General features: G+C 33.8%; 1 protein-coding gene across 1 annotated transcript in view; it reads right to left on the bottom strand.

Annotated features, from left to right (window-relative positions):
* LOC108768666 (nucleolysin TIA-1) overlaps positions 1-14,627 on the bottom strand; it is a 165,574-nt gene that overhangs the window by 82,666 nt on the left and 68,281 nt on the right. The window contains exons 2-3 of the mRNA XM_018519188.1: positions 4,673-4,760; positions 2,370-2,517 (exon numbers count right to left, since the gene is read on the bottom strand). Coding sequence (XP_018374690.1) covers positions 2,370-2,517; positions 4,673-4,760 — 236 coding nt within the window. The remainder of the gene's footprint in view (positions 1-2,369; positions 2,518-4,672; positions 4,761-14,627) is intronic.

Here is a 14,627-nt window from a genome sequence, read left to right as displayed (position 1 = left end):
TAAATGAATAAAGGAGTTAAAGTCATCATCATTAAGCACATTTTAATATGTCTTTCAAAGTATTCCCGATTTACTCTACACTATCGATAATTGTGACATTGATTAAAGGCTCGATTTATGTTTCGATGCTGCATCGTTTGCGAATTATGACCGATAATTAATTTACGTGGTTAAAATTTCAAGTTGCATTGTTAAAATTTCTAATTGATAGCAGGCGAATCAGCAATTTGTAATTAAATTCCATTGTTAAATATAATTATGCTTTGTACATTTAATACGAAAACATATTTTATATAAGAATATTTAAACTTTAAACGTTCTTGGAAAGTATCCTAATTTGAGTTTTTCAGTTTAACTATTCAGTTTAAGCTATTTCACGAACCTTATTTTCTTCTTTAACAATATATTTTTACTGTTTTAGCATATTTTAATTTTAGAAATGTATCGACAAATATATAATTTATTTTGCAATAGTAATGTATAATGTAATAATGGTAATTGAATTAAAATGAATTATTTATAAAAATCTTTATGAGAGTTGCTAAATGATTTAAATTACGATATAAATAAAAAATACTAAATATATTTTTTAAAAGTATATGTGTAGGAGAGAGACACTGGTACCTAGAAACATGTTGTATCTTGGGACACATTAATTATTTTTTAACAGTAACGAGATTTTTAATATTAACAGCTCAGTTATATTACTTCAGTTGTAATTTATTTTTAATCTAAATAATTACGTGTTCTGCAGTCATTTAGATTTTACAGACAAAAATTTGTTTCTTCTTTGTAAGTATTTTTCATATATATTTTTTCTCTAATTCTTTTACAAATTTTTATGAGAAATTCAAATTTACTATAAGATTCTCTATGTAATTTTTAAAAAATATTATTTAGCATATTTGAAAAGTTACATTTTTATTTCTGTTTAATTTCAGTAGTCTTATAATTTAAGCAAAATTGTTATACTTAGAGACGTGTGTACATAAGAACTCGTTTAAACATCTTTAGGATGATATTGGATATAATATTCTTTATTGTTTTACCTTCTTTACGTTTAATTACTTTATTGTATTTTATAAGGTTTTACGTTACAATATTAAACGATTAAATTTATTTATTATAAACATTTGTCTAAAATTATCTTTATTACTAATAGTTTAATTGTTGTCGATTCAAGTAGAATTAAAACTGTTTTTTCCTATAAATTTGCGTTTTATTTTATGTATCCTTAGCTATAATACATTGTCCATTATAGGTACAATTATTTTTTTTATCTATAAGGGATGATTTATCAAAAGAAATTATTAACAACAGAGATTAAAATATTATTCCAAAATGCTATAAATATTTATTTAAGTTATATACATCCTCTATTTATAAACAACATATGAAATAAAATAAAAATAGTTAAAAAAGTCTAAAAATCAAAATATAAAAGTGTCCTTAAGTACACTCCTTATGTAAAAATTCATGCTATAATTATAAGAAATAGGTATTTTCGGGAAAGATACAAGTAATACTCTCACACCTTGCTAGTTTATGCAAAAACATAAAGAAAACGATCACATATTTTCTGATGACATTTCGCGATGATGGGTCACCTGCATATATATAAAATATATATCATGTATATATATATATATATATATATACATATATAAATCTAAAATTTATGATGCAATATTCATAAAGGTTTGCCCGAAAAGCAGAAGCGCTAAACCGCGTTTCACGCTTGGCAAGCGATATTCGCCAGCATGGTATGGCGTTATTCATATTTGAAGGAAATACGCTGACCGGCATGTATAAGAATCGTGAAATTGCTTAGCATGGAATATCGATATAAATTTGTGATAACTCGCTGTTCTAAGCTGCATTTATTATTGAAGGAAGTCAAAAGACGCTGTATCAAAAATAAATTTAAACAAATTTATCTTCATTATTTCTAATATAACTGACGGTATGTACACAACCTTTCTTTTCTTCTAGTGTAATATCAAGCTCGATCAAATATATCTCACTAAGGATATAATTAATCACGATTGTTTATCGCGTAAAGAACGAAGCATAGCAGGCCTTTCTGGAATAAACCATTTGAGGCAAGGAAGAGGAGCGTACCTGGGATCGGGGAAAGGAGCATTGAACGGAGCACAGAAGAGGCGTGAGGAGCATTGGTAGAGGAGAGAAAAAGGAAGGGGCTGGGGGAAAAACAAAATAAAAGAGGAAAACCGCTGGCAATTTTTCACTAGCTTTTTAAAGCGCGGCTTAGGTACTCGTGGAGCGAGTTTGAATCGATTTTTCCAGAGGGGAGAGAGGGCCCATTTTTCTACCGTCTTCTTGTGCCAAACGGCGCAAACTGTACCTACCTCCAGCTGTTTCGCTACTGAACATGGTTGTCGCTCGAAGGCCGAGTTTAGATTGGAATCTGAAATTTCGATACCTCTCACGGCGGTTCCCCTTTTTTCTCCTATCAAGCAATATTCGTGAAGTTTCGTGAACGCAGAAGTGGTGCATCTGCATGAGCCAAGAATAAATCAGGATGCGAAATCCGAATGGAGATTTCTTGCCGCAAGAGAAACGGATACGAAGATCTATGCTTTAGAAGAAGCGATTCTATCTTTACGATTTTTACGGATTGAGATTCTTAATTCGTGAAAGAGATGATAAAGTGCGAGATGATAAGTTATTATTAACATAAATATTTTTCCAGAACAATATTAGTGCAAAACAAATGTTTAGACGGTAATAACATCAAATAACTGTAGCTACATCTATTTCGTCCACTTTTACGATGTATCGTTGCGCGAAATCGCGATACTGTCCCTGACTTTCGTCACGTAAAATCACAGGGCGTAACGTACTGGTTTGCAGATACAATCGATGTAGAGCGCGGACTTACTGACACTTCGCATGCTCGCAAAATGCTAGCTCAATATGTTCCTTTTGTTTTGCTCACGTAATTTCCTTGCGAAATCGAAGTTCTGCTGCTGATTATGCCTATTCTTAGACTACCACGAATCCTTGGTGTAGGTATATGATAATTTACCTTTATAAGTGAAGGTAATTTTCATTATTTGAATATCTGAGAGCATGATTACATTAAAATTATTCTTAGAAGTGTTTTTAGTTGTGTCTATTTAATATAATAAAAGTAATTATTGACAAATTTTAACAATAAAATTAAGAATTATAAAGGACTCTTCATATTTCACAAATTCAAGAATAGAGTATAAAGTAGGGATGGAAAGTAGTTCCCATCACTCTATTCTTGAATTTATAAAAAATTTTTGATATATATATTGAAAATAAAAAATCATAGCATTCTACATTTCCAAATTCCCCCTGTTTAATTATTATTTCGAATCATGTTAATACTATTATAATAAAAAGAAAATCTTCAGAACAGGGAAGGAAACGTTTGAGTGTTTTATCTATTAATTATCAGTCAGTTACGCGAAACTTACAGAGGATTTATTATGTTCTTTAAATGCTGCCTATAGAAATGTGTCAAATTAGCTCCTTCGCTGGTTTCTGCTGCATAAATGCACGCGGCTTAGCGTTACTGGTTTACCGATACAATCGATCAAGACTGCGGAGATTGACGCGACTTCACCTCCAGCTCGCAGCTCAAGCCCGACTTCGAAGGGTATCGGTGCTTGCGATATTATCGTCATGCATCTATCGACCGGCGAGTTTAACGGAGCGCAAGGTCGCAGGACTCGTGGTAGCTGCCGCGCGATCGCAGAGATATGCGTTATTATTGTTCGCGTCGGTGCATCGTGAAACGTCGGACGATGATGGAAACTCGTAAAACAGCTCAGTTAGGACGAGAGGGCGAGGTCGTTAAAAGTGTAATAAACTTGAGCAAGCCGGTTGATAAAACGAAATATTCCGGATTTCCTTCTATTGCAACTTCTAGGGATTTGATTATGTCTATTTATTGTCGGCACTGACATTTTCCAGAGTGGTGGCTTTTCTTCAGTAAAGCCGTGGGTTAGTACTGCATTTTTATAAATTGCATTTCCGGAAGCGTTAAGATTATGAATGATATTTGTGACTTCGCGCAACAGTATACTCGTGAGAGTCTTCAATATATATAAATATAAATATAAATATTGTAGTACTTTTAACATTTAAATATGTATAGATATCAGTAGAATAAAGAGAGATGTTTCAATGTATGAGGCATTTAAACAAATTAAATATTCTATATAGCATTGAAAGCTTACAGTATTTTTTAACTGATATTTTTATATCAGGTATATAAAAAAAAGATAAAATATTCAAAGATTATTAAATATTCTTTTCTTAAAATATTTGACGACGTTAAAATGTATTTTTTTCTTCTTTTTACTGCAAACGCAAATATTTCTTTTAAGTATTTTTTAATATATGTATTAATAATGTGTTTTTTATAAAAAATTTATTAATTAATTATATATTTTCATTAACTAAACTTGCGAATAAAAAGAGTAATACGTAAATCTATATACTTATAATTGTAACATAAACTAATTGATTTTTATAAATCCAATATTAGGTTATTTTGCATTTTTGAAAAGTCGTTAGTGATACCATGTTATCATTTTATGATGACGTTATATTATCGCTCATATAACTCTAGTAAAACGGTAAGTCGACTTTAATGAGCAAGATTAAGAGGACTTACGAGATCTCTCCGAAGGCTGAGAAAGCTTCCCTTAAGGTATGTGTCTCGATTTCCGGACTCAGGTCTCCAACAAATATGTGATAATGTTCTGAAATAAAAAAGAAGATGATTAGACACATACTTTGAAAACAGAATAATATAATACATTTTTGTTACTGAGAAAATTATAATTGAAGATAATAATGATTATATTCAAACACATTATTAATTTCTGCAATGAGTATATGAGCTTTAATGGATGCAAAACTAGATGTGAAATATTTATTTCGTTATACTTGGTTCAAAATACATATCTCTGTGATTAAACTCCGCAATCAATAGTCCAAAAATGTAGATAAAAATTCAGTAACTTGATAGAGAAATAATTAATGTGTTTCTGTGACGTTCATTTAAAAATTACTATATTTATCTCTACACAAGAGCAAAATGCAGAATCATTTAGAAAATTACGACACGATTTTAATAAAATTGATTTATTATATTTTATTAAATATTTAACGTAATGTAATTTTTATATTATCCATTTAACAATATTATTTTTTAAACATAAGATATCACTTTGCTATACTTATAATCGCAATACACTGAATAAATACCAAATTTAGCTGTTTTGAGAATATCTCTTTATTAAATTGTTAATGAGCTCTTTCCTTCTCTAAAAGCGTGATGATTCTGTCTGAAATATCTGACATAATATAAGGAAAATGAAACATCGCAGAAAATTACTCTTAGCGCGAGAATGCTATTCAGACAATCGAAGGTCTTTCATAATACATAAGATGCAACCTCTAAGATAGGCACTTAAAATAACTCGTCGGAGAATAGAGGTAAAGACAGATTCGTAATTAAATCATTTCCTGCATAAATACAGACCGGTTAGCGATACATGATAAATAATTACTAATTGTAGCTGTTTTTGAACAAATGATACCAATCCTGGACCGTGAAACGATATAAACTATTAATAAGTAATTATTAGTCACAATCATTTTGTTTTAACTATATTGCTATTCGAAAAACAGAATTCGCAAATTTGTGAAAATATAACGATCAATTATAAATCATTATATGGTTTTTATGTGTAAAACTAATAATAGCATGAAACAATACCGTTTATCATTAAAGAAGGAAAATGAGAAATTGTAATAATATAACTGTGTGTGTGATTACACACAGAATAACGTTATGTTAAATAATATTATGCAAACATTTATTATTTTACAAGTATTGTATTAAATTTTCAAGCCAGTATATCGTATAATAATATGATATACGCTAATGTTATTCCATAAGATGGATCGGATTATAAGTATTCCGATGCGTTTGTATTAAACGCGTTTCCATTCTTCACTGATCGAGACATAATTGATATTGAGATCGCTTTGCGAGTGTAGTAATTTTAATGTGTAAAGTGATAATATTATTGAATAGCAATAAATATTTGAGCTATCTAATAAAAAGCAATGATAAATTTGCCAATTTATTACAATATGAACTGGTTTTATGTTCTTCAAATACACATCTCTCATTTTTGCTTTGTTTATTCCATGTCTACTTAATATTCCCGGTCTAGATAATTGTGCTACGTTGTTGCATATATTTCAATTATTTTAAATACTAACTCAACGGAGAGATTACTAGCGGCTTCATTCGACCACCTTATCGAATTAAGCGCTAGTAATCTCCGTTAATCACACACGCTGTTTTTTTCACCCGCGAAAATCTGTGCGATTCTATGGTTAGAACCGGCCGGATGAGTGCAACGAAACGGTGTGCGAAGTAAGCTTTTGGGGGGATAAATTATCGATTCGCATACGGTCGTGCGGTCGAGTGCACGTCGTGGCGTTGCGGTACAGCCTCACATCGGCTCGATAAAATATGCTCCTCTTCTCTGGTCTCTCGTTTTACCTTTCTCCTATCCACATCCTCTCTCCGACTCGATACGGTTTCATTCACGTTGATATGTAGGAATAGATCAAGACGAGTAGTCGAAAATCGAGTTACCGCCGGAAGGTCTCTACCAGGGGCATCAGTTACTCTGAACGGGATATGCCACCGTTGGAAAGTATAGAAGGATAAGATAGAAATAGACTGTCGGAGACGGAGGGTGGTCTGATTACAATCAGTTTGATAGCCTATCCTTGCCGGTTGGAGGTTCCGGTGGGCACACACAGTGGTCCATTCTCGTGAATTAGTCCGATCCTCATCATCTTCCTTTTCGACCAACTCAATCGACATCGTCGCATCGTGCCAGGATCTTGGTAGATTAGGATATCAACAGGAAATTGATGAAAGTTTATTTTGTTCGTAGATGCCCCCGAGATTTTTATACAATTATCCAGTATCAACAATCAAATTTCTTTCGATATCCTCTTGAAATTTAAGATCTAACGTTGGATAAAATCGAGAGTCATCAATTCGAAACGAATTTGTCTTGAATTTAATGCATATATAAAAATGTTATGTTTGCTTTTCAATCCAAGTATTGTAATATATCCAATATATCAATAGATGCTGCATGTTACGGCATTAATCATTTTACAAGTGTCGTAATTATTTGTCTTTTGAAGATATACTATAGTATATATATGCAAAATTCTGATCTGTATATATGTGTTGATAAATATTTATAAATTCGCGATTAAATCTTTTTTACGCACTAATAATTTTAATGAATAATTCGATACTTGAGCATCTTTTCTGCGATCATAAGAAAGGTTTCTTCGCCATTAATAAATATTGTTAAGGCAGAGTTTCATGAAACGTCTTGCTTGACACAGTTCTTTTCATCTACGCTGCAGATTTCTTAGTTGATTAAATTATCCATGCATTTTTCTTGTCTGCTGAATTTTTCAGCGAGCATCGCATTTATACAGCTCAAAAGGATTAAAAAGACTGAAATCTTTCCCGTGAATCAAGAAAGATCAAATATCACGTAATTTCACCAAAAGGGATCTTACACGAAAGCGGTTTTAGAATCGGTTTGCTTTCAACGAAATTTCGCAAAATCCTTCGAATTTGATATTATCCAGTAGTAAATAGTTGGCAAGATCCGATTTCGTAGGGAGAAGGTTTGTTGAAATATGGCCCGGGTGAATGCAGAAAAGGCGCAGCATGAAAAAGATGCCAGCATTAAAGGATCTCCGATGATGACGTCACGCGTCATGGTTCACCCACCGTCTGGTGGTTAAAACGTGGCCCACGGTTTTCAATAAAGTGGGACTAATGGAGCGCCATTTATTATTGCAGCTCTCTCCATCTCTCTCTCCCCATCTCTTCCTCGTTCCCTTTCACATGCCTACCAGTCGACAGAATGATGCTTTCATTTGAAATGAGCGTTATTTTCCATCATCGATGTTAGCGACAACGGTAATTTCGGTAGTGAATATAAAACATCATTATCGTTACAATTGTGACGTATTATCACATTTAAATATCGATGCATTATGAAATAAGGTTACTAAAATTACGATAGAAGCAGCACCTGCGTGCCATGCGTATGTACGTATTCACGTTGCATGTTTACGACGTGTGTATGCAAGTTGCATACGGGAAAGTGTGCTGAGCTAATAATAAGGGAAGGCCGTTTAATTTTGCATGCAGTGTGTTGGTTGAGTTTCTGTACGAAATAAATTTCTTACTTAATACACGCATAATTAGGAGAACAATCTTTCGTATATTTTGAACGCATAATGTGATCTTTTTGAACATTATTTACCTATTTGACATTTACCTTGAAAGATAATTTTGATATATATCGTATAAAACGTATTTATATAATTTAAACATTTTTTATGTTAAAAAGACGATTAAATGTATCATATAAAACATATCATATCAAACTTGATAAAATCGTAGACAAATATCTTGTTATATTGAAAAATTAATATAATGAATTGTTTATGAGAATTTATTCAATTAAAATTTAAATCAAATTATATTTTAATCAAACAACTAGCAAGTTTAGATTATTTTATTGTGTTAATTAGAATTTTTTAATATATGTGTAAGATATATACAGGATATTAGCGAAAAAGGGTCACAGATTTTAAGAGCATATATAGAACAACAAAAAAGTAAAAAAGTTCTAATAAACAGATAAGTTCGAAAATGAACAGTTACCAAGATATCTCTTGATTTGTTTAAACAAGACATTTCCTTCAAATCTACTTAATAATTCCGTTAATAAATCAAACTAATCAAGACTCCTCACAAATCAAAGAATTGGAAAGAGTAAGGACACTAGGAGTCAGGCGCAGAAGACGTCGCGCTAACATGTAAGCGCGTTTAGTGAATAAAGAAGTTTCATTCTTTATAAGTGTATTATTTGCGCGACGTCTTCTGCGCCTGACTCCTAGTGCCTTTACTTTTTCCAATTCTACTTAATAATAATATAACGCACAAAAAACGCATTTATTTCTAAAAATTATTCTTATTTATTTTTATTATTCTTAAAGTACATGTTCGAAAGGTCCACCTTCCATATTCGAACAAGTTCTTTTTTGAGTGAACATTTTTGAACGAGTAAAGGCGTCTTTCTTAAGAAGATGTAAAGCTTGTTTGGATATGGAAGGTGGACATTTCGAACATATACTTTAAGAATAATAAAAATAAATAAGAATAATTTAAAAATAAACACAGTAAATACGTTTTTTCTGCGTTACATTATTATTAAGTTGATTTGAAGGAAATATCGTTTAAACAAAGATTAAGACATATCTTCGCAACGTTCTTGGTTCGTTTTTAAACCTATGTCTACAAGGATTTAGGACTTTTTGACTTATTTTTTGTTGTTCTATATGCCCTTAAAGTCTGTGACTCGTTTTCGCTAACATCCTGTGTATAAGATATCATCTAAATTAATTTCAATTACAGTAACCAAATTATGGAATATTATTTTCTACGTATTTGTATATACATATATCAATATTTTTTCCAAATATTAGCTACGATCTACGTAATCTATAATTTAAAAAAATAAAAAATTTTGTTTCAAAGTAACATATATAACATCGATTATTATTTATAATGACATTTACAATATGGCGCATAAAATGACATCTATTCAATTTATAAATGTAACACACATTTATTTTTAACAAAATTGATACAGAATTCGTATAGTATTGATTACTAACGCCTGAAAATGTCTAAATGGTATTTCGTAAGCCATCCTGTATAATTACAAATCCACGTGAAGAAAAAATAAAATAATTTACCATGAAATGTCATTCTGTACGTAGTACTCGTTTTAAATTTATTCACGAAATTGTAGCATGTCTTCTGCGTGACAATTTCACGCGGATCGGGGACATGAATAGATCCCTCGACAGTTTCGGAGGTAAAAGATGGAGAGAAAATAGGAAAGAAACGAATACGAGCGCGGGATCGGGGCACGGTAGTGAGATCCATTGAAGCGGGACAATGCGGGGGTGGACATACAAAAGTCCAGGCTACGCCATAGATCAGGAATCGAGCGTGGATGGCCCGTAGATCAAGGGTTTCCTTAATTTCGCGGGACAACGGTGAAATGTTGATTTACTGTACCTCGAAACGGGCCGTACGACTTGCACGCACTTCCGTGCACGAGAGAAAATATGCCCTGCGGCCGAGAATGGCGCCTGTGCCGCCAATGAAAACCTCTATTAATTCTCCATGCGGCGAAAACCTAGCGAAGTGAACACAATTGAATTTCGGTTTGGATGACCGCTCCTAGAACTGGCAGTATTTTCGGTGCATGTGCTGCTCGTAAGATTCGAACTCGGTTTAGTACTAGAAAATATGAGTCAGCTGATATGCGCCAGCTGATGCGAACGCCCTTCGTACATTATCCTGTGTTTGGTTACATTTAATTGTTTTCATTGGTGAATAAAATAAAGATGTCATCTTGCGTTTCTTGGCATATGCCATTTTCACATTACATTTCCGCAGCTTGACAGTATTCGACGTAGATTCGTGCACTCAACACGTGAATAACGTTGTCTTTCGCTAATAGTCGCGGAATACTAGATGTGTAATACGGCTTAATAACATTTCAGGGTAGGCCGGTGAGATGGTATTGGAGCGTAACTCTACTAGTCTATTTACAGGTCGCGTAGAGGGTCGTATCGCTATCGGGGTTCTACATAACGGAGCGCTGATATCACGGAGATGTTCCTAGATGAGAATTCTAATTCTCGATGTTATTATATTGTGTTACCGACATCTCATAATAGAATTTATAACATATTTGATGACAAAAGTGTGAATTACTAGTACACGACAATAAATTAAGAGTAAAAAAAAGTAAATGTGAAACGTACTTTAATCTAACGCTAAAGTCGCGGCATATATAGAAAGTTGGATTATAATGGATCCGTATTTCAATAGATGTGTGTCTGAGTTATCGAGAGAATATACATACGATGCGGTATTAAGTTCCATGATGCACAGTATCTAGGTACGTTTATAAGCTGACATTTGTACGTTTGCATATCTTCACGATTAGATATCCATTTTGCGGCCTTACATATAAATGCAACGCCTGTTAAATCCCGCGGAACCATCTTCGTTCCATAATGTATCTGCATAAAATATGGATTACCGGAATCCATTCTCAATTTTAGCAATTCTACGATATATATACATATATAATTTTCGCATACAATTTTCTAATCAGATTCTCACAATATTTTAATCGAATGAAAAGTATAAGTTTTATTACACCTAGATTATTATTGTAAAATCTTTTTGCTGTAATATATAACATATAAATCGAAAAAAATATTAAATATTTTTTTTATAACAATAACTTGATATTAAAAGTATTCTCTCGTAACTACATGATTTGATAATAAATAAAATATTTTAAAATGTGTGTGTGTGTGTGTGTGTGTGTGTGTGTGTGTCGGGAAACATAAGAAAAGGAAAGCAGAGATGATAACCAGTTTCAATAAAATCATAGAGAATATCAAATCAAACAATTACGGTTTATAAATTCTAGTAAAACAAAGTGACGTTGATTGAGTTGCTTTCAATCAGCGATTAATTCGTTCGACATATATTTATATATTCACCACTGATCAAATCTCTCTTTCTATAATATAAACCTCTACTGGCATGGTACTCCGCTCTTTTGTTTCTCGTGGTCGGTAATAACCAGCTGCCTCGTACTCCATCGGGGATTTTAACCGGGTTGTCTCCCGAAGGTACTTTAGATCTGTTGTTTTTAGTACAAGGATTTTTCTACGCGAATGTACGATATATAGGATGTGCGAACTAGGCATTTTTAAAATACACGCTGAGGTGAATATTTTAGTTGATTAATACCGATAGGCAGCGTGATATGAAGCGAATATTTTGCCACTACGTTGGCGGTTGAATAGAATTGAATAGAAGATAAATCGAATTTTTAATTAAAGATTAATTTACTGCTTGTGTATGACAACGTATTTTCCTGTCAATTTTGGTTGTTGGCAACTAGTTCAATTGATCATTAGATTTTTTTTTAGAACGAGTTTTTAATTTTTATTCAATTATTTTTCAATTGTTTATTTACGTTGTTATAAGTAATTTGACAATAATTTTATAAGAAATTGAGCTATTATAGTTGAATTAACATATGAATAAACTTATATAAAAGTTAATACAAAAAATCTAAGAAATTAATTAAGTAATATTATGAATATTAAAATAAAAATTAAAAATATATGTGAAATATTCAAATTGAATGAAATAATGAATAATGGAGTATGTCAGTTTAATTATTATCTCGCAAGTCATCTTTGGTGATTACATGAAACGTATTAACTAAGCCGTACTAGAATAATTTCGATAATATTCATAATAGATAGCAATTCAAATTGATAGCATTTATAATTGTATCACAAATTGAAAATGTAGACATGATTGATTTGTCAGTATACTGACATCTTCTAAAAGTCACGTGTTTTTGTGAATTATTATAAAGTTCAATCATTATAACTGATCAGCTTAAAAATGTTACTAATGCATTTTATACGTAGTCTTATAACTTGAGCAATTTTGTTAATAATAAATGTTAGCATCTGCTATCCTTGACACACTGAGTAGTTCTTGGTGCGTGATTGGTGAGACAAAAATATGGGCAATTTGTTCGGTGGTGTGCAACGTGTCATAGCAAAGGGAAGACTAGAATCGTTACGCCTGAATTTTTCCCAACAGTTTTTATTTCGTCAGTCCCGTGACAGGCGAAAGAGCGTAGATTACGTATACACGAGCCGGCATCGATAGCGCGTCCAGACTCAACTGTAAATCGTCGTGATTTAGGGGATGAACGACATATTGGCCAATGCATAGCTCAAACTGTGCTGCAGCCGGTTCGGTGTGTACTGGCTGTGCAAGGTTCACCGGCGTACCTGCAGCAACGGGATGCATGATGCATTGTCCCTAGACGAGCGTAGATAGCGCTCGAATTGCCGTTGCTACGTTGCACGTCGGATTTTGCCCGTCGATACTCCCCAAGCAGACCTTCACCGATCATTTTCATTGCCACCGCGCCTATCCATCCCTCGTACAATCATGATGATGAATATTGACGAAACAATAGCGTGAAATCGTCTCGCATAAATGGAATTCGCGAGTCCCGCTTGTGTTTCTCCTGTTCATTCTCGCCTGTGCCTGTGTATGGAATCAGCTTAATTAAATAGTTCAAGAGGGGCAGCGGTTAGGAGAAGTGACCCGTTGGCCAACCAGAACTCAAACTCGTACTGCGACCGATTGCATAACGCGCGTACAACGCGCAATACACCTATATACTCATATCCTATTCACCAGTTGGGTGACGTAAATCCTTAGTTGAAAGCGACATTTCGAATTATGGTCACGCGTTAAACTGAAATTGTGTCGGTCGCGAATCGGGGTTGATTACTTCTTATTTCGATGGGAAACGTAGCAGCATCGCAAAAACGGCAAGGTTTACATACACATCGAGAAGTGAACGTTAAGTGCCTGAGTCCCATAAATGATTAGCTTGTTGGCCTATCGCGTCACAATTAGTTCCACAGCCAAATGCAAACCGTATTCCACATGTTTTATTCATTGCGCTACCTATGCACGGATAGAAGTTTACCCGTCAACAGTCGCAAAGCCAATACGCGACCGCTGCAGCCATGAGCCCCTCTAATTTCAGAGGCATACTCGGCCTTTATGGAATCATCATCGAAGTGAGATAGAAAATTACTTGCAATGAGAGCGATATTAACGAGGGTCGTCACATGATTGCCGATGAACATTACCACAGTCCAGTCTCGTTTACATTGAATCGGCTTAATTAAATGGTCAGCACGATACAGCATCTAAAGTGCGTGTATGCAAGGATTTCCGTACCTACGTCTATGTATGTTACACGCACATACACCTATCGTGTATCTATCAGCGTGCGTGGTGGCGCGATGCCAAATTGATGTGCTGTTTGCCGTTGCTCTAAGCCTCAATCTGCCCGGTTGTACTCGGGACGATCCTAACACGCGCGCGCTAAGCTCGTCGCATTATGGATACGTTCTATCCGCCAACGTATTCAGCCTGCAAGTACCGGAGAACGTGGTACTTCGAGAAGGGAGATGGGAGTTGGTTTCCGAGAGATGGTTAGCAAGTAAGGGTAGCGGCGAGTTACTACCGAAGTATTGTTACACAATGGCATCATCCTCGGGTGACAAACCGATAGGACGTCGATGCTTCGACGCTGCGAGCAGAACTTTCATGAAATGTGATTAAGCGTCACTACATATTTACAGCGCTGTGTAACAGAAGCAAAGAGCGAGAGCGAGAGCGAGAGCGAGAGAGAGAGAGAGAGAGAGGCAGAAAAAGAAAAAAAGAGAGGAAGAGAGAAAGTTGAGATATGAACAAGTGAATGGATGAGTTAGTACACACACATGGTACATTTTCTGATTACGCGTAGCGGAGGTGTTTCGCGACGCTTATTTATCCGCATTTCTCT

Source organism: Trachymyrmex cornetzi, unplaced genomic scaffold, assembly GCF_001594075.2.
Source record: "Trachymyrmex cornetzi isolate Tcor2-1 unplaced genomic scaffold, Tcor1.1 scaffold82, whole genome shotgun sequence".
NCBI lineage: Eukaryota > Metazoa > Arthropoda > Insecta > Hymenoptera > Formicidae > Trachymyrmex > Trachymyrmex cornetzi.
The sequence above is the reverse complement of the archived record's forward strand: the minus strand, read 5'-3'. Positions and strand labels throughout refer to the sequence as shown.